Raw genomic sequence first — 26,787 nt, 5'->3', positions numbered from 1 at the left:
GATTTTGTGTTAGGGAACAAAAAAGTGTGAATATAACAGGAGGTTATTGCATTCAAGTTCAGTGGGGATTATATTAACATTTGAATAAGTAAATATGGATTACAATGCTGGCGTTAAACCCTCCTCACAGGGCATGCTTGTGATCTAACCAACTGGAAGTCCCACCCAGCCCATCAAAGCAGCAGATTGCTAGCACTACATGAGAAAACTTCTATCAAACCTCTACAAGCTCTGGAATCAATAAATTAAAAAAAAAAAATCACCTTCCATCACAGCCATATTGATAACATCTCTAATACTTCATTTGCCATTCTTAAATACTTGATCAACAGAAATAATATCTTGGATAATCCACTCAGCCCCATTGGGCTTTAGGACACATTTCACTGGCTAAACTAATTTATTCATCAAATTTACATATTGAAAAGCTTATGTTGAATTCCTGTTTAATTAGGCATATAATTTTGTTAAGATGTTCAGCGTAAAATGAACAAGTCACCAGATGATGTACAAGTCACCTGATGACCAAGTCACCAGATGACCAAGTCACCAGATGACCAAGTCACCAGATGAACAAGTCACCAAATTGTGACCAAGTCACCAAATGGTGACCAAGTCACCAAATGGTGAACATGTCACCAAATGGTGAACATGTCACCAAATGGTGACCAAGTCACCAAATGGTGACCAAGTCACCAAATGGTGAACATGTCACCAAATGGTGAACATGTCACCAAATGGTGAACATGTCACCAAATGGTGAACATGTCACCAAATGGTGAACAAGTCACCAAATGATGAACATGTCACCAAATGACCAAGTCACCTAATGGTGAACAAGTCACCAAATGGTGAACAAGTCACCAGATGATGAACAAGTCACCAAATGATGAACATGTCACCAAATGACCAAGTCACCAAATGGTGAACAAGTCACCAAATGATAAACATGTCACCAAATGACCAAGTCACCAAATGGTGAACAAGTCACCAAATGGTGAACAAGTCACCAAATGGTGAACAAGTCACCAAATGACCAAGTCACCAGATGATGAAAAGTCACCAGGTGATGAAAAAGTCACCAGATCATGTCTCTACTGGCCTACAAAACACCTGATGGGACTTAGTCTACTATCCATCTCTAGGTGGTATTCATCCATAATCAGCCAATTGTCACACATGACTCGCTGTCAGGCCTGACCTGTCATTGTTTACAAAATATGACTAAATCTCTGAGCATGAATCTAAGTAATACTAAGTTTTATTCCACAAACCACTGGCTTGCTTATATCAAAGATTCATTGGCCTATCTGGCCTTCTACCCAAATGGTGTAGCTGTCTTCAACATAACTCTACATGGTACTTAATGCACCAATAACCACAGAAATCCAGCCCCAACTTCATTTTGACCTTTCCCTTCTCTAAAGTGTCTGATGGAGAGAAAACAATTCCGAGAGAGAAAAAAAACCAAAGGTAGGTGCGGTGCTGTAGAAAAGTGACAGCTAATCAATGTAAACTGTTGAGCATATCATGGATGAACATGCACACACAAGCCTGACTATACATGAATAAATAAACCAACAATGTATACAACATATGTACAAGGGCATCACAGCCAGTTAGAGTTCTGTACATGGTTGAAGGTATGGTTGCGGGGGCACATTTGTTTATTAGAGGGGGGCAGGGAGGGGGCAGGTAAAGCTGTACATCATCCAAATAAGTTAAGATAATAAAAAAAAAATGTACATGAGATTACAAAATATGTTAGACAAGACTTATGTTGGCAACTGACCACGTGGTGGAGCTTACAATCACAGAGCCATCTACAGCTTCTTCCTAGTTTTAACTTTTGAATTATCTATCCATATGGATACTTTCAAATTATCTATCCATATGGATACTTTCAAATTATCTATCCATATGGAAACAGGAAGCGCTAATATTTGTTATAATATAGTTCGAACAATAAAAAAGGTAAACAATACATCAATTTGTTTGCATAACATTTCTTTTCTTTGTTAAACCATTTTAAAAGCAATTGTTTATTTGTCTTCCTAGAGGCCAAACTCTTAACTAAAGAAAAGTAACTTTAAAGTATTTTTATTAGGGAAAGACCAGCAACTGCTAAGTTTATTCCCACAAAGTTTTTAACCCTTGTATTTAAAACTGTTCTATTTAAGGGGATATGCGCGGGAAAAAATCACAAAATTTCTTGTTTTTCGTCATGATGGGTTTCTTGCACTTTTGGATACTTTGTCCATTTTTGTAAAAAGAGAACAATAACTTTAAAGAGAAAAAAATATTTTATGTGTTTGAATTACGATTTTTATGAACCTATTAATTAAAAAATAATCAATTTTTCCCAATCTTACAAGCTCTCTATGAAAAGTTCTATATCCGTCATTATATTGTATTTGACATCATTGGAAAGCTTGATTTCTCATGTGTCTAATAAACTTAATTTTTTACACCTCGGAAACACCCAAACCTTACAATCGGCTTTGCAGTTTACACAGATATGGTACTTTCCTGACCTAGTTTTCGTTACTTTTGGCTGTTTTTCTCAGTTCGCATGTTTTTAACACTAAAAAGCCTACTACGTTTTTATTTATTAAACAATGCCAACCATATTTTCAGTAATTGTTCTTGATGCAAAAATACAATTTTTGTCACGAGGGAATTATGATTGCTTTCATAGAAAAAAAGTATTTGGTAATTAATATGCAAATTTTGAATATTAAAAAGGGTACGATTTTTTAGACCTTGTAAAATTCTTACTCGTAATTATTTCAAAAAGTTGTCGTGACAAAAGTTTTAATATATACTGAAATATAAGCAGTTTAAATTTGATTGCTATAGGTGCATAAATAAAAAAGCCTTAGTATTTTTAAAAGTACCAAAAAATTCAAAATGGCGGAGGTTTTTTGGGTTTCCATGACAACCAAAATTGTTTTCGACCCTTTTTTTTGCTGTTTAATACTTACTTTTATATGCCAAATATGATAAAAGTATTCAAAAGGCTTTAGATCTTAGACTGTAAAAAATAGAAAAAAACATAGCATATCCCCTTAAATGTCAACAAGGTACATAAGATATTTTAGCTAGCAGTAGCTTAGAGTGATCTCCCTTCCAGATCAAAGGGCCAGTATGCATGCACAAGTAGACAAGGACCATAACCAGATACTACAACTAGCCTCCCTCTACAGGACTACTGTACAGAAACAAGTCATCAACAAGGCTATAGACAACAAGATGAAGACATAAATAAGGCCAAAATTACTTGCATAAGTCAAAAAGATTTGATTTGGCTAGGCATCAAGAATGATAAAAGTAAGCGACAGTTATATTCACCTCAAGAGAATTATTCGGCACCAAACTGAATAGCATTTACAAATGAGTTAATCGACAGCCTACAGCTCAACTTGTCCCCAATTTTTCTTTCAAATTGTTAAGTTTAGACTTCTCAAGGACAAACTAGTAAAGGTTTCACTCGACAAGTAAATTAATTTTTAAAAAAAAACAACAACCAAACCACTGCCTTTTAATGCATAGATGGATTGTTTGCTAGTCATGAAGCTGCCCAGTGGGACGGCAAAGAAAAAAACTCACTACACACTGTCTTGCTGTCTAGGTGTGATGCATAAACATTGAGAAGGCAACCAAAGTGTTGAGGAGATCAGGACCCCCGTCAAACTAGCACTGGTGGTAGCGGTACACAAACTACCATCTTGGTATCGTAGAAAACAAAATGTAACCAAAACAAAAATGTTCAAATGCAAGAAAGGTGTAACAACATGATAATACTATAGGTCAACTGGTACTGGCATATACACAGGGGGTTGGTTAGAATTGCTTAGTACAGTTTATTAACACTGAAAAGAAATCAGATTTAAAAAAAAAAAAAATTCTATGCTACAGCAGTCTTCAAATGGAAGTGATTAAAATATTCAAACATGAAATGTAGAAGAAAACTCTAGCAGTGGATGTGACCTCTGTTAGCACATATTAAAGGGAGGTAGATAGAAGAGGCAAATCTTCCACTAGAACAAAGCTCTCGTATGTATACGTAACCTCTGTGTCAGAAACTTCTGCTGAGTCAACATCAATACTGTCAAACAAAAAAACATCTCAATGAACGTATGTTTCATCATACAAGGGGGTAAGTTCATTCTGTGAGAACAGCTAGAACTATGACACATGCAACTCATTCATGTCAAGGTTGCTTTGTTGGGTCAACTCTGTGAGGGGTGGGGGATGTTTCTTAAGATTTGTTCTGGCAAATAAATAAACTACAAAATACACAGCTACAAGGAAGTTTTTATCAAGACAAAAAAAAAATGGTATACTTAAAATCTTGCATAGATAAAATAAAAATGAAATGGTTTTGCTTGTTCCAAGAATTTAAAAAAAAAAACTGCTAGCATTGTAACATTGCTAGTCTACAGTGTCAATCTTCACAATGTAAAAAGATTAAGTACAGATCACATTTAATTTCTTCTATCCATCAAACTCTCAAGTCTTAGAGAACTGTATCAACAACTACAGGGGGGGGGGGGGGGGGGGGAGAAATAAATTAGACCAACGGGCTTATAGTAGAGCTAGGCACCCACTCTAACAAACTATAACATTGTTATCTATTTACATCAGTTTAGGCCCTTGACTTGCATAAATATGACCGAGATTTGCTGACATTAATCTGGCCACTTTGTATCTACAGAAAAGTCATGTGTACATACCACACAAAAAAAATGTACAATCAACACAGTTTACAAATTAAATAACTTTGTTTAAAAAACCCAATCATTTTAGATGAAAATTGGAAGTTGTTGATTTGAAATAATTCTGGTTGGCTAGGTTAAATAAATTAACAGAGAATAAATATCATTTGAAGGCTCTCAATAGATAAAACAAAAAAAAAATACATTTGTATCACAGCCCATAAGCACCCACGTGTGCTTGCCTGCCCACAGCAAAGAGAGAAAGAGTTACATTTTCTTTATGACACAATATATTAAATTATAACACACACAAGGTGAGAGGGATGAAGAGATAAACCAAGGGAGTGAGAGAAGGTGTACCTCTCTATTGGAAGATTCAAGATAAATATACAAGTGTTAAAGCTAAAAATCATCTAAAACATATTCATGTATATTAATCTAATGTTTACATAAAAAAAAAATTGCATCTAAAAAGAAAAGCAACTAATGTATATTTCTCTAGTGTTAAACAGTCCCATTTGATCAAGTGAAAAAAATTGAAAGACACATGTTCCATGTAAAAAGTTAAGACACTCCACTACTTCATTGCTTGTTTCACACACACACATGCACACACCAACCAATTAAATGAGTAGTTTTTTAAATAGTAAAAATGGTGTAACATGAATACTGAAAAAGGTTTTATATAATAAAAAACATGATGAAGGGTAGATAACCAGAGTAGATACTTAATTATACATAAATAAATAGTTTCTTACTAATTTGTACATGAATAAATTATTTTTATTTTACCAGTGTTTTTTTCTCTAAAATATCAGAATAACCTTTGCTTATAAGTGAACTAGAGTAGTCTGTTAGACAAAGCATTATATATTTAACAATCACAAAAAAGGGAAGCAAACAGTTTAGTATCTGGATTATCAGATATAAATACTACCTTTCGAAAGTTGATTTTATCCATAAATGTACAACCTATACTTATAGTTTGTTATACATTTTTTAAAAATTGTATGTATACAACTCAAAGAAATTCTACAATAAATGAGCTTTAAGAGTATCACTTTTAAAATTAAAAAAAAAAAGTTTGAATGAAAATTTGTTTGACAAATAATATTCCATTTCATAACTGAGATGAAAATTTTGGTTTTAAGTCTTTATAAGTCCAGATGTTAAATCCACATTATAAATGTTACTGCATGAAAGACTTGAACAGCCAAGTGATGCCAACGAGTGTTGGTCAACTCACCACCTCCCCTCCTCAGGTGGGAAAACACAGGAGAAAACCAGCAGTTCAGGTATCTAACAGAAATCAAGTACTTCAATAACAACAAAGTAAGGCAACCATGACCCAGTGGAACCTAAACTGAGGATACAATCTACTGCTGCTTTGACATACAAGAAAAAAGTCTGAACAATCCTTTCTGATCACACTACTGTAACATCAGGCATAAAAAAAAAATATTTGCATAACATTAAACAAATATCCAAGAAAATTTTATAAAACAATAACTAAAAAGTAATGTTTAGAAAAGTTCCCAAAAAAGAAACAATATTGCAGAGCTATAATTTGCATCAAGTATTTTTTTTTCTCATAAAGTCTAGTGCATAATTGGCATGAATTTTTTTTTTGTTTGCCGAAGCAGAAGGGTGATGAATTAGGGAAGAACATTAGAGGAGAATCTTAAACTGAAAGGGGGTAGGGCTCAATCACAGAGGCTTGCTGTTCACAGAATAAATATCAGTGGTTAAATCAGATCAAACAACAGCCTCAACAGTCACAATCACCGTGAGCGGTCATGCTCAGCGGCAGAGGTAGATAGGCCAAATGTTACAGGCAAAGTTCTCATCAGTTTTTTGGGGGATTTGTTGCAGGACACAGCCAACAAATTGAACAACTAATCAAAGCATCAGCAAGACAACCATGGCCGCAGACAGACAGTGAAGTATGTTTTTTTATCATTGGGAGGAAATGTTAGAGAATAAATATGAGATGCCCTCCAACACCAAGAGCTGGCTTGGTGACGAGGAAAATGTGTCAACACTTACGTGGTTTACCAATGTTAAAAAAGTGAACAGGGAGAGAGAGAGAAAAAAATATGCCAGTCATAGAACAGCTGAGTGTCTGCGAAACCCTGACCCTAAGTCTGGTGGTGCTAGACGTGCTTGGGAGAACCATCCGAGCCAGGGGTCTGCGGTGTGCCAGGTGGCGCCTGCTGCTGCTGATGCAAACCTGAGCTTCCTTGTTGTTGCTGCTGGTGTTGTTGAGGCAGTGCTTGTTGTGGGTGCTGCTGTGTCTGGGTGCCCTGGTTGGAGGCACCGTTTGAAGAATCCAAGCTTTCGTTGGAATGAACAGCAGAGAAGTAACGATCTGTGGGGGAAAAAAATTAGAGAACTTATTTCTAGTCAAACTGTTGTGGCAGAGAAAAAAAGTAAACACCTCTAGAATCTTATTAATAGGTCAAGATAACTAACTCTGGATAAAGAAATATTATGAAATTATGCTGTCAGTACAATTCCTAGCTGCCTTTACTGGATAACTTTTTATTAGTTACCCATAGGACTTGTCATATATAAGCTTTTTTCATGATATGGACAAGAGCCATGTATACATAGACACATTAGCAAAGCAAACTGACTAAAGACACAACTTTGAAAAAGTGGGTACTTACAGACACAGTTACCTTCTCCAAGCAAAGCTTCATCTGTGCTGACTGTGGGTACAATGTTAGCCAACATAGAGTAGTCAATGTTTTCATCCATGGGAAGAAAACTGGAGCTCCATTTAGGTATAGGAGTTGACCTTGGTGTGGTGCGAGGTGTTGCCATGGGTGAAGCTATCAAACTTAGAGTTGTTGGACTGATGACCCCACTTATAGCATTCACTGGGCTAATACTAGGGTATGTGAAGACCTGTGAAGCACACAAAGCCTTCTGTCATGAGAAAATGCAATTTTTTTCTTTTTGAAAACACAATTTAAGATGCAGCATAGATCTATATATATATAGATTTATCATCTATTGGAAGTATTATAGACACAAACCTATGTTAAACTTAATTAACAACATGAGCTATTATCTAACTAGCACTTAGCATGCAGTGCATTTAACACTTAAGGTCCAAGATCAGAAGTACAAAAACGAGCATTGACTTCCATATAAAGTGTAAAATTTGTTGCAGACACAAGACAAAGCTTTTTTTTTTATTGCTTGTGAAAATCTAAGTTAAGGGGAGCCATGCAATACCAGCAATCTTTGTAACATACCAACTAATTTGAAAGGGGTGAAACCAATAACATACTTAAAAGAAAATTTAAAATCCAACACAAGACAAATTTCACCAGAGAATGTTTGTGAACATTAAGTGAGTATAACAGCTGATTGTATCAAACATTTACTTGAGACAAAACACTGTTACACCTGAAGTAGACATACTTGACCACTAGAAAACATGGTCAATTATCACCTGTTGTCACTCACTGGTAAGGACCTAAACAATCTATAGCAGTGTACTTAAATAAATAGGGTGGCTTTCATGCTTCACACAGGTGGTAAAAATATGGATAATTTTAATGGATAATTAAAAAACAAAAAACACTTTAAAAATTGATTCCAAAATTGATTAATAGGTGGTGAAAAGTTGCTGAAATTTTAACACAAGCTAAAACGTGGTACGAGTAAATGCCAAAACCACTCAATGTAAGAGACATGCAGAGCTGGATAAACATTAACAAACTAAGTCAACAGTTATGTTGTCATAATGAGAACAGGTGAGGCCAAGTCAGGTGCAGAGTTTTCTACTGCAGGTCTAAACAGTGCCACATGCAACCCAGATCTCTACGCTCCTGATTAATGATTCATTTCATCTTCACTTCAAGCTACTCAAAGACTCTAATTATAGCTACAGAACTTTAAAATTAAACAGCATATTAAACAAATATTAATAACAAACGCTAATGTGTTTTAGTTTTTACTAACGTCATATATATATTTATCAACACTATTAGTTTGTGTAGCCTTTACAATATTAAAAAAAAAAATGTTTATATTTTCTTAAAGTTTTTAAAAAAAGAAAAAACCAAATGCCTTAGAGATCTGGGACCAGGTAGAACCATGCAAAGCTCACCTGTGGGTGTATGTGAGTGAAGGCATGCTCAGACCGAGACAGCAAGTTAAAGGGACTAGACATGATGGCTCGACTCACTGGTGGGGTTGTGGGGGAACTTGACACACCTCCATGAGAGCCGTGCTGGTTGCTGTTACTCCCTGCCAGCAGAAAAAAAAAAACAACAGTTTAGCACAAATATCTGTGCTAGGCAAGGGAATGTTACAAATTTATCCTTAAACTATAGTCATTATGACTTTAATGATGGAAAATTAATGATGGCTGGTCTAGTGCATCATTAGAATTCATAAGCCACAACTAATTTTTCCATGTTTGTGTCTGTAGATCAACCCCTAAGAACTGCCTCCCCTCTCCAAGAGTAACAGAATGGGATATTTTAGAGTTAGCCACTGGCAATATGAGGGAGGAAATCTTCAGAGTTGTTAATGAGTTCAGCACATACCCCTATGTGTACAGCTGGCAATAGGGTGCGATGAATGCTCTAAGGTGCTGCCAGATTTAAGAGCAAACACACAAGAGTTAGAGCATGGGGTAAACGAAGAAGGTTATAAAAGATCAATGTCCCTACCTGCTGATGTAGTTGTCTGGTTAATGCTGTGACCATCTGAGGTTTGAAGGATGGCTACAGGTCTGGCTAAATTGGGAGGGGGTGGGGGCGGTGGTGGCAACATCCCAGGAGAGAAGAACTGTGTCAGCCTGTTGGGACTTCGTATAGGTGGTGAGTTTTGTCCTGACTGGAAGCAAACAATGAGCTCTCATCATGTCATTTATAGGTCTACTAGGCATGCTGCCCAGCTTCGATTAGGCTTTCGAAAACATTGAGAATTTGAATGCTTAATTAATTCGCCCGAAGGTCGGTCTACGACCTCAAGAGTTATGAAGAGGTTCCTCCGTGGACATTTTTTTTCGATTTATAGCTCATATAAGGTACCCGTCAGTCGAGGTCAGTTTTGACCCCCACATCGTAGACTTTTCGGCCAACCGGCCCCCGTGTTCTGTCGCACCAAGGCAAGATCATGCCAAATTTGAAGCGCCTGCGGCGCCGGGAAGTGCCCTATCGGACACCCGACAATCTAGATCTAGATCTAGATTCCTAAAAGAATTTTTTTTTTAAGTTTAGCCCGAGCATAATAAAAAAGAATACATTAACCAAGTTGACTTGCTGTGTCTCGAACCCGCACCACCTGCGTGGTTTAATGTACATTAACATCTCCGCTATTTAGGCACCTTATAAAATACGGAGAATGAAACACGTATTTTAAAATCTTAACTTACGCGAATATGCCTATTCTTTCAAATTAATTTTTTATCCCAAATTAGCCAGTTCCAAACAAAGATTTTGTATAAAATAAATAAGTCTTGAAATAGTTTAGTCCTAATATAGAAATTTATTTTTGGAATTGATTTTAGAGAAGTTAGAGTCTAAATCTAGATCTTAGCGTCTACGTCTAGATCTAGTTATTGCGTAGATTTAGATTTAGATTTAGTCTAGATCTAGAATCTCTAGATCTAGAATCCAAATACATAAAATAAATTTTATGAGTTTAGGCCGGAAAAATTGTATTGTATACATTTCATAGTGTACGTAGATCTAAATCAAATAGTGTACGTAGATCTAAATCAAATTTGAATGAAATAGTTCATTTCTTTTCATTCTTAACACGGCAGATGACGTCATTAGTTAATGTATAAGCAATAGTGACGTCACAGTTTTATGCGTTCTTTTTCACATATATTAATGCTTTTCCGGTTGCATAAATAATACTGTTTCTCTACATTCGAATACGCCTTTAATTTTTATTTTTCTTCTTTAAGTAAAATTGTGGTTATACATTTAAAACATCTAACATATTATTTTCAACAAAAGTCCGTAAAAAGTTCTCCATATACCGCTGCCGATTCTGACGTGATGTCCGGCGAAAATTTTTTGCGGACAGAGAAAGAGAGAGAGAGAGAGAAGAGCGCACATGGCCTTTTATAAATTAGGATAGATGTTAGTGGCAACACTAACCAGAACATTTTTTATGTCAAGTTACATTCAAGTCTAAACATACTAAAACTGAAAGGAATCCAACCCAAACAACATTGTCAAAAAATAAAATGTCAATACAACACTGAATGCACTTTTACAAAGAACAGTGTTTGATTGCCACATAGTAAATACACTATTGCTACCAAATGGGTGTAAGTTGTGATAGTTTGAAGTTATTTACTCACATGATTTTGAGAATTCTGTGCTTCTTGACATACCAATGTCACAAAGTCAGAGAAAGTGTCATTGTTCTGTTGGCCTTCATACTTAATTCCATGCTGGCTTGCCATAACATGACTTAAACCTGAAGTACAGGATAACTCAAATGTATTTACAGGCAAGAGACAACAAAAGGTGTGAGCTAAAATAGTTCCGTTACAGCAGGTTATGAAATACATGATTTTTGCTGAGTTCTTTTTTCAAAGGGCACTGCTACTTTTTATTATGTCATTCAGACTAAAATAATTATTTTAAAACACCAACTTAATAACATGATTAAAGGAATCTACCCAAACAAAAATAATTTTCTGAAAATAAAATTTTTATTAAAAAATTAATATTCATTTTAAAAAATGAGTATAAAATTATACGAATAGACAACTTAATTACTATTTCATCATTTTTTGGCCATTAGTACCACAGACACCATCTGTTTTAGTAACCTCTGCACACAGGGCATTAGTGTGGTCGACACTATGCCCAGTCACCAAAGTTTCCCTAACTTTAGGTAGGTACCCATTAGAGCTGAGTGGACTCTGGGACGTCCTACAGACTCAATCCCAGGATTCTAACTCAAGGCTTTCAGGCTATCAATCTAACCATTTTCTTTTTGACATTGATCTATAAGTGGACATAACAAAATACTGACCCGTGCCAGGTGGTGTGTGTTGTTGAGAATGCCCAACTGACATCATCCCTGGCGTGTGTGTGCTCATAGGCCGGGGTGGGGTAGGGGCCATGGGGCGTGAGTGTTGACCCCCCATACCTGATGGTGACACTGGTGCAAAGCCTGGCTCCTGCTTTGGTTTGACAGGTAACATCATGTGTGGTGAGTGCATGGAGGAGCCTTGGCTTAAGCCTACAGACATGGAGGAAAGATGAACACAATTTTATTACACTGCTACATTGCTAGTACTAGGACAACTTTAATCAGTGGCTCTCCAGACTTCTTAAGGCAATAGAAAAAAAACAACTTAGTTTTCTATTACCCCCTTGACAGAGATAAAAAGAGCAACTTCTATCTCAATCCAAATGATCAACCTGTCATTGTTAAAAAATAAAAATCTACCAGATTCCATAAGATCCCCATTACATGAGATGCCCAAACAAAATCTTGTTTCATTGAAGTATCCTCTAAATCCCGTGAACACACAAAAACAAAAAGATCTACCTGGTTCCATATGATCCCCCTGCCATGACTGGTGTGCCAGACTTCCTTTAGTGTAGTAGCCACTCAGGCTCTCCTCCCCTTCCACACTCTCCACATCATCCTCCACAGATGACATAGAGTTTATATGGTTACGCTTTAATTTTTTGTGAGGATGACCTGCAAGAACAAAAACTCTCATTTAAAACAAAAATTTCTGGAAAAAATATACATTTATCTGGAATCTATTTGGAAATATTATTTTAATTTTTTTTAACTCCAAATCCAAAATCCTGCATAAGTTACTGCATAAGCAATCCTATCCACCTTCACTAACAGTGGGATAGACTTTTAGGTTGTCAACCAAAATTCTTGAGTAAATGTTATTGGACTACAATAGATCCCTGCTTTATGAGTCTCATGGTAATACAAAAACACATCTTTTATCACTAGTTGGCGTTGGACTATAATAAAAACTTACTGTACGAGTCTCCAGCAGGACTGAGAGAGGACTGTCCATTTGTCATGGTCACAGGATGCATCTGTAGCATGGAGCCATGCTGATCCTGTGGGCTGTAGTTGTAGTAGTTGGGGGAATCTAATCTCCCTTGTGGGAGAAGGGTGTGATTTCCATTGGGAGAAATCATTATGGAGGCTAAATAATAAAGACACAAACATTGTAAACAAATTTACCTTTTTTAAAAAATTTCATTCACATTTTTCAAATTGTTAGCAAAGATTTTAGATGGTTTTTGTCAACTGTATAAGAGAAGTGGGACTAGAAAGAGTGTGAAACACTAGAAAGGATGTAAGAAGAAAAAAAAACAAAAGAGCTCCCTCACCTTTAGTTACAAGAAGTAATTCTGAGGCTGAGAACACCCCTGTAGCCATAATGCTGTCATTGCCAGATACCCCTGAGTGGATGTTGCCAGGAACTGCAGAGAAATTGTGGTCAAATTCTTTATTTAACTGGTAGGGCTAAGACACATGAGATTAACAAGACATGTTGGCCACTGTGTATTGAAATGTTGACAGGGTATCTGGACAATGTGGGACATGGTTTCAAGCAGCATTTGCCTAAGTTTGAACACAGTTACACAAATGTAACAATGTGCATCAGTTAGTGAACTCAGTCCAAACTAACTGCAGTAATTAAAATGTGGAGAGTGGCAAGACCAAGAAGAGTAGCCATACTTAGAAGTAGTGTAGATGTCACTGATTCAAAGATAAATTGCTTTATGTGATTGATTTAGTTTTTTTTAAGTAAATGCATCACATTATTTTTAAAAGACTCCAATTTCTGTTGCGCTTTATACTTTTTAAAAATAAAAACAGCCTACTCATTTGGTTACTTTTTTCAATACAAGTTTTTTATTTTTATTAAAGTATTTCGTAAACAAATAGATTTCTCAAAAGTAAATTACAATCTTTAATTTAATACATGTAAATGTATGTCATACATACATTTCTGTTTGCTTTAAATCTATGTTACAGAGATAATTATAGAGGCCAAAACAACTATTTGATATAAATAGAATCATATCAGAAAAATAGGTCACAGGCATGTGTAGATTAATAAGGAAGGAAAAAAGGTAATTAAAAAGGACATCCTAAAGTAAAAAAAAAAAAAATTAAATGAATCAAAACATTGTTTTAAGATTGCACAAATATCAATGTGTTGATTAAAACATTTTAAACATACTGGTGTTCTTATTGTCTCTTCTTCAAACATATAATCGGCACTAATGTTAGATAGCAATCTTTTTTAAAACTGAGCCACCATGCAATCTACCTCTAATTATGGTTGAAAAATATACAAATTGTTGGTAAAAAGAGTTAAGTAAACTACTGGAAGGCCAAGGGTTACTTGCTAGTACTTGCTAGCATTTCTTAATAATCCTCCACCCCCATATTCCTAAATTTAAGATCCCCGCCCCCCTCTCCCAAATTTGAGATAACCCAACCTATTTTGTTAATCTTCAAGTCAATTTTTAAACCAACATTAATATTCTCTCCCCGCCCCCCTCTCCCAAATTTGAGATAACCCAACCTATTTTGTTAATCTTCAAGTCAATTTTTAAACCAACATTAATATTCTATCAGATTACAGCTGAAGCATTTAGCTGTTTCTTCAATCCTTTGTGACACAATACTGAATTACAGGTTTAATGTAAAACATCTAACAGTAGTTAAACAAAACACACAAGTTTAAAAAGTTTACACACATGTTAAAATTGTTTTATAGTCTCATTTTCCAAATGGGGAATTAAATAAGGGTTCCCCATACTTCAATGGTCAGGTCAAAACTTGAAACAGCCCTAATTTAGTTTCCTTATCAAGAGCCAGCCATATTAGTTTCCTACAAGGAATATGTGGTACCAGCAGGGGGGAGAATGGGGGTGGGGGGGGGGGGGGGGTGTCAAGTGTAAAATAAGGTCTCATGTTATTCCACAGATGGCCCTTTAACACACTGGTATTGGTATCAAAATCAATATTGGACCACAGTACTTAGAACTACAATGTTAAGTAAATGTCACAAAGAATTTGTTCATAAAGCATAGTGGGTTTTTTTTTTCAGAGCACAAAATCAAGTTACTTGCACATTTTCATATCATTTTCTACATATAGACCTACTGTCAAGACAGTCAAATACTTAGGAGCATCACCTTGAACATTAAGCCTGAATGAACTCTGATGCATAAGTCATATCACAATTTATTAAAAGGAGAAAAAAAATGTGCATCAATCATTTCAATCTTATTGCTTCTATGCCAGCAATTTTACTAGCCTCAATTTCTAGAAAACTTTACCAGACTAGCAAGTCAACAGAAGTGTAGCTCTACAGCTTATATTTGTATGTTAAGATTTAAAAAGAGCTTATTTTAAAAGAGCATTTTTTTAAAAAAAGAAACAAACCAGAAAGACTTGTGGAAAAGAGATACTCTACTATAGTAGCCTAATACACTTTAAGAACCTTCTAACAGCAACAAATGTTACAAAAGCAGGCAATAACACAGTAAAATGTATAAATAACATAATGCATTAAAGCTTATTAAAAAATCTAGTGGTTCTGTTTTAAAAATTAACTTTCCTAAACAAGCTTTTTTTTTTAAACCAAAATTAAGAAGTGTTAATTAGTTTATGGTTGATCCAAATATTCTCATATTAAAACAAAACATAAAACAATCTGACTCCAAAACTTAAACTTAACTATTCCAAAAATCCATGACAATTATACAAGGAATCTTCAGAAGTAGAAAAACACCCTGAATAATTAAAATAACCATACCAACAATGTAAATAGAAAACAAAAATCACAGCAGCCAAGTCTAGAACGTATCATAGGTAATAAAACAAAACACAAAGATCATTACAGAAAATCATGATGTTATGATCATCACATTATACTTTTTAAAATATTACCCAGAACTTTTTTCTATAGGCCAACTTGTAAATTGTTACTTAGCAAACATTTGCCCTGAATCAGTCAAAATCCCCATAAGAAATAAAATCAATGAATTCTATACCCAGTACGAGAGGGTCACTTAATACGAGTTGTAAACTAAGAAGGCAAAAAAAAAAAATTCATATTGATTGAGAAATCCAAATAAAATGAAACAAGTCTAGATCTAGGCTAAAGTTACAGCTATAAATAGAACCTTAACTTGTATATTGTAAAGTAAAGTGTCAGATTTAAACTTTGGTTCAAAAAGTTATACAGTTATCTTCAAGTTCTGTTAAGAAAACTTAATGGATAAGAGTATATCATGAGTTTTGACTATTCAGCAACTTTGTCTTAAAACCCATCAACAGTAAGAATTTTGGTGCAATTTTATTAAGAACATGCTTAATTTTTTATAACAATGACATTTTTTTTCCTTCTTCAAAAAATAAAGCAGAGGAAAGAGAAGACATGGAATAGTAAGTTCAACTACCAAAACTATAAACAGTGAGAAGGTTTGGTATAAAGTCCCACTCAGTTCTGAATGTCAAAAACTGCGGCAGACCAGCTAGTACGGTACAACAAGGCTGACAAGCTTGTGGGTCAAGATGAGCTGTGCAGGGGCAAACAGTGGATGACAAACTCACCTTTCATATCAGGGTCACCATTCATGGACAAGTCAATGTAGTCACTCCTTAGATCAGGCACTAAGAAAGTAATGAAAACAATTTGTCACAGACATGTATCCAAGCATGAGAGAGACAAGCTCATTGCAATCAAGGGAGAAAACTTTTAAATCAAGTCAAAGAAATTCAAAGAAATGCATCATTATTTGGCAGCAATTGCAAAGCCTTATAAAACTCACTATAAAAATTAATTTTTGGGAGAAAAAATTTGCATTAGTGATTTAAGAACATAAAATGCATCAGACCAATGAAACAACCAACGCAAAAATGTCAGCGCAGATGAAAAAAAAGCTCATGCAAGGAAAGATGTAGTGCATTTATAAACTGTGATCAAGAATATCCAAAGTTTTAATAAAAACCGAATTGAAATACAAACAACTGTTGTCACAACCAAAAGACACAAAGTAGATATTTTTCTTTAAGACAGCCTACAAAATAATTTGACAACGTGATAGCCAGCTAAGACAATGCAGCTGCAGAGAAAATCAGTCAAATCACCTTTTCCCGACACGTTACACTACTTTTTGCATGTTTTTGTTTGTTTATCAGTAACAATTTATAACACTTTTTGTGGATGGATAAATTTGTAACCTGTATAAGTTTGATTTTGTTATTAATTAATACTGACATTGAAGAAATCATTGATACTGACATTGAAGAAAATCATAATCTTTGCACCTCACAGCAATATGTCGATTACAGAAAAACTTCGTGATGAATCATTAGCCAACATTTAATAAATAAAGCTGGATTTAAAAAAATTAAACATTACTGCAGCCTATTCATGAATCAGAAACTAGTCAGATAACACAATATTAAGAATACACAAGTATGACCAAGTTTACACTCTGGTTAAAGCAGGTAATAGTCAGTCCTCATCAAATGCTTAAGTAAAAGTTTTCTAATGCCATAGAGATAAAAGAAATTAATGTGTAGACAAATACTGTAAGATTAAAAATAATAGAAGTTGATGGAACTTCAAAAATCTTGAAGGTTTTTTTTTAAATTAATATTACTTTTTCTATTATTAAAATCACCTGTTACAAGCAATAACTTTCGTTGATTGTAAATATAGTGGTACCTCAACATACAAGTGCTCAGACACAGGAGAATTTTTTAATGCGAACTGTCGAGCAAGCTAAAATTTACTTTGACATTTGAGCAAAACTTTGAGATACGAGTAACCAGATTATCGTATTAAATAAAATGTTTGTAGAGAAGAAAATCCCTGGAAAAGTTGCAAATGATTGTGCATCAGAGCAAGTTAATGACATATTTAAGTTTTAAGTGTTGCAGAGTGTAACGAGTAAGTGAATTAAAATGAGTAGGGCCTACATCTCCACCAGCATCTTATTTTCAAGGTACTATACATTTTACAAAACTAGTTTCTTTGCATTAGCTGTTATACTGTTTTGATTTTAACCACAATTTGCTGTGTATAAATACTATTCTTATAAAAAAACAGCTGGGGTGGCTTTTTGTGGGTTGAAATAGATTAAGGGCATTTTAATTAATTTCACTGGAAAAAAAAAAAATCGCTTTGAGATACAAGTAATTTGACATCCAAGAAATTTTAATGGAGCAAATTACTCAAATTACTCTATATCTTGATTTACCATTGTACTTTTAATTCTAAAAATACCTGAAAAACAAGAGGTTTTCTTGTCCTAACTGTATTTTATGATATAATACAGCTGAGCTGCTATCATTAGTTTTAATATAAATTTTGGCTAAAAGATGCACTGAGAAAGATGAGTGTTAAATACCTACTGAGTGATTCATTTTTATTAAGATTACCTGCAGCTAGGGTAACATGATTTACTCAGTGTAAAGATATCAATGTCTCCAATATACCAAGACATTATGTACCTCTTAATTTATTGCTGAATAATTTGCAGTGGTCACATTACAACTTGACAGTGAAAAGGTGAAATAATTCATCAATTGGGACGACTCACAGAAAACTAAAGACATCAGATTCTCTTATATTTATACTGAGCAAACTACTGTATGTTCCATCATATGACTTTGTAACCCTGGAAAATCATCGGAAAAATGATCACCTTATAGGGTAAAACGCTTTATGCTAACTGGAAAAGTTAGAAGTTGTCTTATAAATCTAGACACCATATACATCAAAATATATATTAACTGTGAATATGGTCGTGGTACGTTGTTGACTTTAACAAGAAAATGTTTTGCTAAGGTCTAAAACAAACAACTCTATTGTCTACTAACACAAGTACAACAAATCCAAACAAGGCTAACCACCAAAATATTGAACACCTCTGACAAACTCTTGCACAGTAAGCAATTTTTTTTTGTAACTAAGCTGTCAATTGCTATTCATGTTATTTCACTCGCCTGGGTACAAATGCAGATAGTGTATGGTTTATTCCCACTGTCATGGTTAAGGATTTGGCTCTAATAAGGTATATCTGATTAAAAAGTAAATAACTGGATTGCAAGGTAAAAACAAACAGCTCACTCAAGAAAACATGAATTATAGATATAAATGGATCTTGCTTATAAATAGAAATGACTTCAAAAGCTAAGGAAAAATCTACTTCTAAAATTGGTCATTCCAATTGATCTTGGGATCAGCATTAAAATACAACTCAATCAAATAAATATTTTAATATTACATAATACATTTCTCTTTCAATATTTTACTATATATCAACTTACTAAAATCAAGTTTCATTCTATTTAATGATAATTTATCAATAGTTGAACCAAGAAAAGAAATGAGGATCACTTTATAAATATCCCTTTTATTTATATCTACGTAGGGATTTAGATATTAAAAAATTAAATGCCCAGCATAAATCATGCACATGATCAGGAACCTAAAACCCAATACAATGGCACATAAATAATATTTAATTCTCAAAAGCATTTAAAGACCATGTGGTATTGACATAATCCACAGACCTAACCAACAGTAATGACAGCTTTCAAATATTCAAAAATCACCCATGTCAAAACAGATTAAATGATTTCACTGAAAGAGCCCCTAACAAAAAACACATTCAATGCAGTTACAAAGCAATCAATAGACACTGTAGCTAAAGCTTCAACTTGATTTGCATAACAGCATTGGTTGGTTTAAAATGTATTGAATCGGAAATAAAAAAACCCTGAACAAAACCGTAAGGGAAAGTCTATGTGGACATAAGGTATATGTAGACATGAAATATGGAGTGCTGACTTTCCTAAGAAAATTGTAATGGGAACTTCTTTTGAGCTAAAAGGAATGATCAGTGTGTGTGTCTTAGTATTGCATATAAACAAGTTTATGAAACTTGGTTATCATCTCACTATAATAAAAAGTTTTTTTGTGTGACTGATATAAGCTCTATTACCATTATTTTTCCAGACTAGGAGTCAGTAGTCAAGTAGCCTTTAAAGCTAGTTGGAATTAATAACACACAATAGATTCAAGCTCAGCATTTACTGGTTGACGGCTGTATGTCCCACCACTCAACCATGCCTTCCCCCCCAATGTTAACTTTTCGACAACTACAAGTGAATGATCTGTGTACTTACCATAACTGTGTATAAAATTGGCCAAATAAAGATCCAACTCCCGCACTGATACACTGATATGGTGTGGATTCACGCACAGGTTAGGATGTAAACAATCCGGAGACTTCTCCAGCCTTTCTCCATCCGTTGACTCCAAAGGAATAGCCTTGAACAGTATAACCATGACCAAATCAAGCCGCCAGACTTTATCCGCCTGCCGCAAACAATCTATGCGTCGCATTTTTCCTTTTTGATCTGGGTTGCTTAAAACACAGATAGGTGAACGTTTTCTCGTGATGCTGAGCACAAAATCTTCCCTGCATTCTTGTGTGATGTCTTTACGCAGCTTTGCTAGAAGTCGTGACGCCCACTTTTGCTTTACATCTGCCTTTTCATTCTGAAGAACATTAAAGAAATCAATGTTCCAGAGGAAAAACAACAAATACTACTATAATGTTAACACCTGTGACTTCAAATTATGCTGATGTATGAAAGAATCTAAAATTATGTGCATTGCTGACATTTACAAATTTAATTATAAAACATTGGAAGCTAGCATAGTTTTATAATGGGATTTGTATTTTATGGTGTAGTAGTATTATATTAGGCTCAGAGTAATGTGCTAGATTAGCAAAACATAACTCTTATATGAACTGCTAGCATTTTTACCAACACTAAAAACAATTGCAACTTATAATTAACACATAATTGATACTGTTCTTTTCTAAACTATTTTAAAAAATGAATGTTCATTTTCATATAAGTATGCAGCAAGTAATTAAAAACAATGACCATAAACAATCTAGTAATTGTGGCATGATGACAACAAAATTGTGTACCTGTAATTCTTCTTTAACCCTTCTCTCCTCTTCCATTGACATTCGTTTTTCATGTTTCTTGAAGTATTTTCTTTTGGAAGCTTGGAGGTTAAACCATGTGTAGGAGAAAGACTTGACATGAGGCAAGAGGGCCTCAATAAAAGGGTGGAATTCATCCTGGAGAGAAATAAAAACAAACTTTAGTATTGAATGCTCCTAAATTAAAATAGTATCTATAAGTATAGTAAGAAATATAAAAAAAAAACAATAAGTGGCCAGTAAAAACAAATAAAAAATCAAGTAATCTTTTTCATTAATAAAAAAGATAATCATTAACTAGTATCAACTCTCATTTCTATTCTTTATGCTTTTGATCAAAATTGATCACACAAATCAATATTATGAACCAGATGTGAGGGTGATAAATGTAAACACATTTTGTTAAATTTCCCAAAAAATCTATTAAAATTCTTAAAAGAAGGTTTGAGATAAAGCTAATTGACAATCAGCTAATAAAGGATATTTAAAATTTGTGAATACATTCCATGAGTGTTAAGAAAACTATGCTACAAAAATAATGGTCGTAAACAGTTAAATCACAACAGATTCCACAAAAATGAAAAAAAAATTCAGATTTAAAAATAAAAAAAACAAAACATAATCAACATGTCAATAACACACATCCTTCTATTTATAACCGTAGCTAAAAACATGTGTAAAATCACATTTTAAAAATTCCTGGACACACTAAAAAATGTTTAATTACCCTAGGGCTAAACTCCATTAACTCCATGACTGGAAGCCAAAAAACTAAAAATAGTGTGTAGGGCCAGATGTGTAACATCAGGCCCACTGATCCTATTAATATGCATGAGCCACCAGAGACCTCAACAAGACTTTATCTGTAGTGTTTTGTAGGACAGGAAAAGAGGGGGAGAGGCGGGAGAGTGGCCTTTTGATGTGTGGCTGTTACATCAACAGAGGCCAGCAGCATGCAAGGGGAGGCTGGTCAATTTATTGATTTCATATGTTGCTGAGGGACACCAGTGTCCCAATACTGAGTGAACCATAGTTACCCACTCAGCTGTGTTCAGCTGCCAAATAATAGATGCGCCTCTTACAGATCACTCACAATTGATGCTTTTAGTTGTATTAATGATATCAAATGCTGACCTTTAGTTTTTCTATCAGATATCAGTACTTATACTTCTGTTTTGTATGGATTCTGAGAAAACTATAGTGCATGATATGGAAATATTACATCATTTTGATATGAACAAGTTAGAAATTATTTAAAAACACTACGAGTAGAAAAAATGAGACGCATAAACATTTTTTAGTTGATATGGAAATATTTTTTTAAAATATTCAATGAAACAACTGAAGACATGATGATTTACTAAAACTATATACAGCGACAAAAATATGACTACAGCAGATTGATAATAAAATATAAAACTTATTAAAAGCAACCTGTGTTGCTGTAATCAATATTCCATATCATAAATGTTAACAAAAGTATAACTTTAAAATAACTATCAAATTAAACCAGTCAACATATTGGGCAATGAAAAATACTTCACTGACAGCAAACGCTGATGTTTAAAATAAGCTACTAAGAGGTTGAAGTTTCAATTATAATTAACCCATTTTCTCACTTAAATAATTATTTTATATCTATTGTCTGAACATTCCATTGTTTTAACAGCCTTCTATTGTTTACAGATAGTGATTATCCATAAGCAAGACAGCTATATTTTAATTGAATGTAAATGTAGATTTTGTTTTAGTTTTATTTTTAAGTGTAACAATAAAATTGGGAACCACTTAGAATAATGTCAAACGAATATTTGTCCAAGAAAAACATTTTTTTAAATGTAGCAATAACTACTAAGATGTATCATCTGATGATGAAATGTAGCAATTTGGGAGATACTAAAGATGGTGGTAGAAAGAGTGTTAACACTAAAACTATACACAATCACAACTTTGCTTTTTTAAAATTTGCCTGCACACTTAAGTAACTATAAGTTATCTTACATAACAAGTTTCACAAATGGTTGTTTTCAAGAAGGATACTTTTTATTTCATCAATACTTCAGTTAACTCTTTTTATGTTTTAAGTATACTTTTTCGGTGTAAAAAAAAAAAAAGGGAAGTTCGTGGGTGGCGGGAGAGAATCGCTAACCATCATAATTAAGGGTTTTTAAATTACAAATTTCAAGGGAGCCAAATGTTCATCCCAAGTTAAATAGCCAGTTAGCATGTGTACTATCAAATACATATAAAACATGCATGTTCATATGGCGAATTAGGCTAATTCAACATTTACATAATATCAAAATGGGGAATATATGAAGACATATTTGTAGTGTAATCAAGTGACCAAAACACTCAATCACAATGATTATGACTCAATGTACATGATGTAATATTAATGTAAGTATGTAAGAAAATATAATATAGATCTACATGGAATGAAGTACCATAGTGGAGGTAGTTATTTAAGCCAACTTGAGCAAAAAAGTATATTTTTTGTTAACAGGGTTGCTTAGTTATAAAAGAGGAAACATAAAAATACTTGTAATTAAAGATTTTACTGTACATAAAGATATTAGAGTCAATATGGGCCATATATAAATTAAATATATCTATTATCCTCTATTGTATACATATAATTACAAATAACATAACTGACAACTGCTTACAATTACTCAGAACTACTCTCCCTATAAATGTAACAGCTATGAATTAACCAGCTCTATCATTTTTGTTACAAAATAATAAATGTCATCTTGCTTAAACCACTGGGTGTTCGATTAATTATAAAAAAAACCACAATAAATGGCAAACCAAATGTTTAAAAACATTGATAGCCTAAGTTGTAATAAAATATGAACATATTTCTATTATTACAATAAACTTAAGGCATACAAGTTTGTTAATGCTTTTAATAAATTGAAAGAAGAATTTAAAACATAAACTGAATGAGAATGAAACACAAGGCTCTCTTCAAGGTTTACAAATAAGATTTGTTTTTTTAAGCAATTCTACCCTAAACAGAAAATGATGTGTGATATTGCATTTTATAAACAAGAAAACTAATCCAGATTATATCACTAACACTAGTTTTAGGCCTAAAACTAACCTAAAAACAAGAGCTGTTATATTTTTTATTATGATAACTGGGAAGTATTACTATTAGCACACTGTGAGAGTGTAAGAGCAAGAGAGCCTTATTATTGTACACTAGTTAGAAATGGCTAAGCATTTCATGGATTTCACAAAGTGATTAACATCAAAATCAATAACCACACTCACAGTCAATATACTAATCAAATACAACCATAAAGCTTGGTCAAATGGTAGAGCATTTGGCTACAACCCCTAGGGTCTTGAGCTCGGATCTGTTCAGACTTGCGACGTCCCTGGGTCCACACAGCTCTAATAGGTACTTGACTTACATTAGGGAAACAATGTGCTGACCACACTATCACTTGCATGGCAAGGTCATTGAAACTGATAACCTCTTAATTCATCTACCCCATGTTTCATGGGAAAGGATGATGATTTCCATCAATGTTAGAGTTTCAGACAGGTGGGGTAAATGAATCATGAATGTGCAAAAATATTTCTTCTAAGACTGCCTTAGTAGGTAGGGCATACTGAAGCTATTTCTGCCCCATAAAGCTATCTTAAATTCAACCCTATCTCAAAATGAAAAAGGATCTAAATGTATAGCAATGCCAGCAATCATAGTAATTTAAGTAATAATGGTTAACATTACCAGAGTGACATTACCAATTCCTTAGATATAACAGCAATAATATAAAGAACCCATGCTCGAAATAGTAATGTAAATAGTGAGGGTTTGTAGTAAGAGGCTTATTTCTACAAAGCTTTCAAGTAGTAAATTAGGCCATTCGTAGACTACAAAGCTTTTACCATTGTGTCATACAAGTATAGAAAGTATCTTACAACATGCAGGCTGTAGAAATGCGGTTTTATTTATCGACGCGTCTATTTACAGTAGACTCAGAATAGGCATATTTGGGCCAGTGGCCTAGTGACCTTTCCCGGGGACAAACTTTCAAATTTCCGATTTGCACCCCACCCCCCCCCCCCTCAAACTTTCGATTTGCACCCCCCCTCTCAAGTTTTTCTCTATATATTTTGCTATTTTTTGCCTTGTTGTCACCACCCTAAATGGTGTCACCCGATGCGGTCCGCACCCCCCCGCCCCAGATTTGGGCTATTCCCAAAAAGAACTGTTATCATTAAGTAAGATATTTAAAATTGTAAAAATATGGTAAAGCAATGCAAGATTGTCACACCACATGTCCCAGGTTCATATCCATAAAATAATCACTGAATATCACTGCTCTTTTGTTTGCTGTTATTCAGGAAAATATGAAATTACTTCTTTTTAGGCCTATACAATTTCAACTGTATTTTATCTCCTCTTGCTTGCGAATATATAGAGATAAAAAATGTTATGTGCCCTAGATTTCTGTGAGAAATGCTAAGAGAGAGTAAAAACAAACTACTGAAAATTGCAATGGACACATGAATAATAACGTAGCAGGCCATCAGATTTTATTTAGATCTATATAGGCCTATCTCACTATGTGTATAATGTAGGCCCTATATGTTTTGTAGGCCTGTAGATTGTAGGCCTATGTAAATGAATGTACTAACTGACTGTGTAGGCTTCTACTAGAAAAGATTTTAAAGAGGCCTATTTTTTTTTAAAGTGTTACTGTTAGGTTAGGCTACCTAGAATCTAGTTGTTAGGCCCCTAGGCTATAGATAGTTAATTAGGGAAGGTTTATTTCTAGACAAATTAGTTTGAAATTAGTAAAATGATCTTACATTTCAAAATATTAAATCACACTAAAATAAAAATGTAGGCTCTTAAATTAAATTAGTACACTAGCTAGGCAAACTACTAGGCTAAATATTTTATTTTAATTTTATTATTACCATTGTTAAAATCACAATTTGTAGTGGCTAGATAGCCAGAGGTCACCTCGTTGGTATTCATTTCTTTCATAAATGCACTTCCAAGAGGCACCACTTCGAATTATAGGGGAAACCCCCCATCCAAATAAATTTTGTAGAAGATATGACAATCCAGCTGACAAACACTTATGACAACACTGACTGCTATGCAGCTTACTATTGCTTGCAAAAATTAGAGAGATCTATTTACTTTGCTGTTCTTGGTATTGAAAGGACACGGTAACGCACTATACTAGCATTTAACTTAATGCTCGTAAAATTAATACAATTTCGAAAAGTTCCTTAAATGTTGTAGACTTAAAACTAAAGTAATATCCAAGGTCAGTGCAGAAAAAGTCTGCTATTTGCAGAGGCACGTCATAACATGAAGGTTTGCCAGGGTGGCCATTTTTAAAAGTAGTTCCCAAGAGAAATGCCATTACGCGATAGGTTTACATTCGATAAAATATAAATCAGCCTTAAATATTGACCATAAACAGAAGAAATGCTTTTTACTTTAAGCTAATTTTTATTTAAAAATTGAAAACTTTCAAGATATATTAATAATCTGCGAATAGTTTTTAGAACTATAGCTTATTGCGCATTAAGAAATGTAAGATTATGTGGAGAATTCATCCGAAATAAACATTGTGTCGTATCAGTTTTTATTAAGTATTTATTATTATACATAGGTCTATTGTGCTTCAAGTGAATAAATATAGTGTAATAGGAGAAATACATTTAACTTGTCTAAAATGCACAATGAACGTTTGTAGTTATTTGAATATCAAATATTTCCTAGATACAGTAGGCCTACCGAAGAAAGTGCGTTTGTTGTCAATACCCTTATATGGAAACGCGATACAGTATCAATACTCGTGTAATTTAACCAATGAGGGTTCTTAAAATACTATGTTGACAAACTTGTTGATTGAGCACCTTTTCAAAATGACAGTTTCGTTTCGTTTCTTAGCCGACGCCCCCTTTCTAAAACAAAAATAATAAATTGCAAATGTAATAATTAATTTACGAGCAGTTCCCATACCAGTCAGCTGCGTACAAATTTCTAGTGA

General features: G+C 34.0%; 1 protein-coding gene across 6 annotated transcripts; it reads right to left on the bottom strand.

Moving 5' to 3' along the window:
* Positions 1 to 932: 932 nt before the first annotated feature.
* Positions 933 to 26,127, bottom strand: LOC131939885 (nuclear factor 1 A-type). Of its 6 annotated transcripts, none has more exons than XM_059298411.1 (13): positions 25,697 to 26,127; positions 20,735 to 20,890; positions 19,917 to 20,292; positions 16,329 to 16,388; positions 13,082 to 13,174; positions 12,721 to 12,894; positions 12,264 to 12,419; positions 11,742 to 11,951; positions 11,059 to 11,177; positions 9,410 to 9,575; positions 8,920 to 8,981; positions 7,388 to 7,628; positions 933 to 7,086 (listed from the first exon to the last, which is right to left on the bottom strand). In XM_059298411.1, the coding sequence occupies exons 1-13, from the start codon at positions 25,697 to 25,699 to the stop codon at positions 6,872 to 6,874; spliced, it is 2,031 nt and encodes a 676-aa protein (XP_059154394.1). In that variant the 5' UTR covers positions 25,700 to 26,127; the 3' UTR covers positions 933 to 6,871. The 6 variants fall into 6 exon arrangements, with proteins under 6 accessions (XP_059154394.1, XP_059154395.1, XP_059154398.1 ...); XM_059298409.1 differs by having other exon boundaries at positions 4,533 to 7,086; positions 8,842 to 8,981; XM_059298414.1 differs by having other exon boundaries at positions 4,533 to 7,086; positions 8,842 to 8,981; positions 11,859 to 11,951.
* Positions 26,128 to 26,787: the final 660 nt, after the last annotated feature.

This window comes from Physella acuta, unplaced genomic scaffold (genome assembly GCF_028476545.2).
Source record: "Physella acuta isolate Inbredline_101_S28 unplaced genomic scaffold, ASM2847654v3 ptg000299l, whole genome shotgun sequence".
In the NCBI taxonomy this organism is placed as follows: Eukaryota; Metazoa; Mollusca; class Gastropoda; family Physidae; genus Physella; species Physella acuta.
This window is presented reverse-complemented; position numbering and strand designations above follow the sequence as displayed.

Coding starts and splice junctions, on each gene's coding strand:
- LOC131939885 (XM_059298409.1), bottom strand. Junction 12,895..13,081: donor ATTACTTCTTGTAACTAAAG/GTGAGGGAGCTC, acceptor TTTATTATTTAG/CCTCCATAATGATTTCTCCC. Junction 11,178..11,741: donor ACACACACCACCTGGCACGG/GTCAGTATTTTG, acceptor CCTGTACTTCAG/GTTTAAGTCATGTTATGGCA.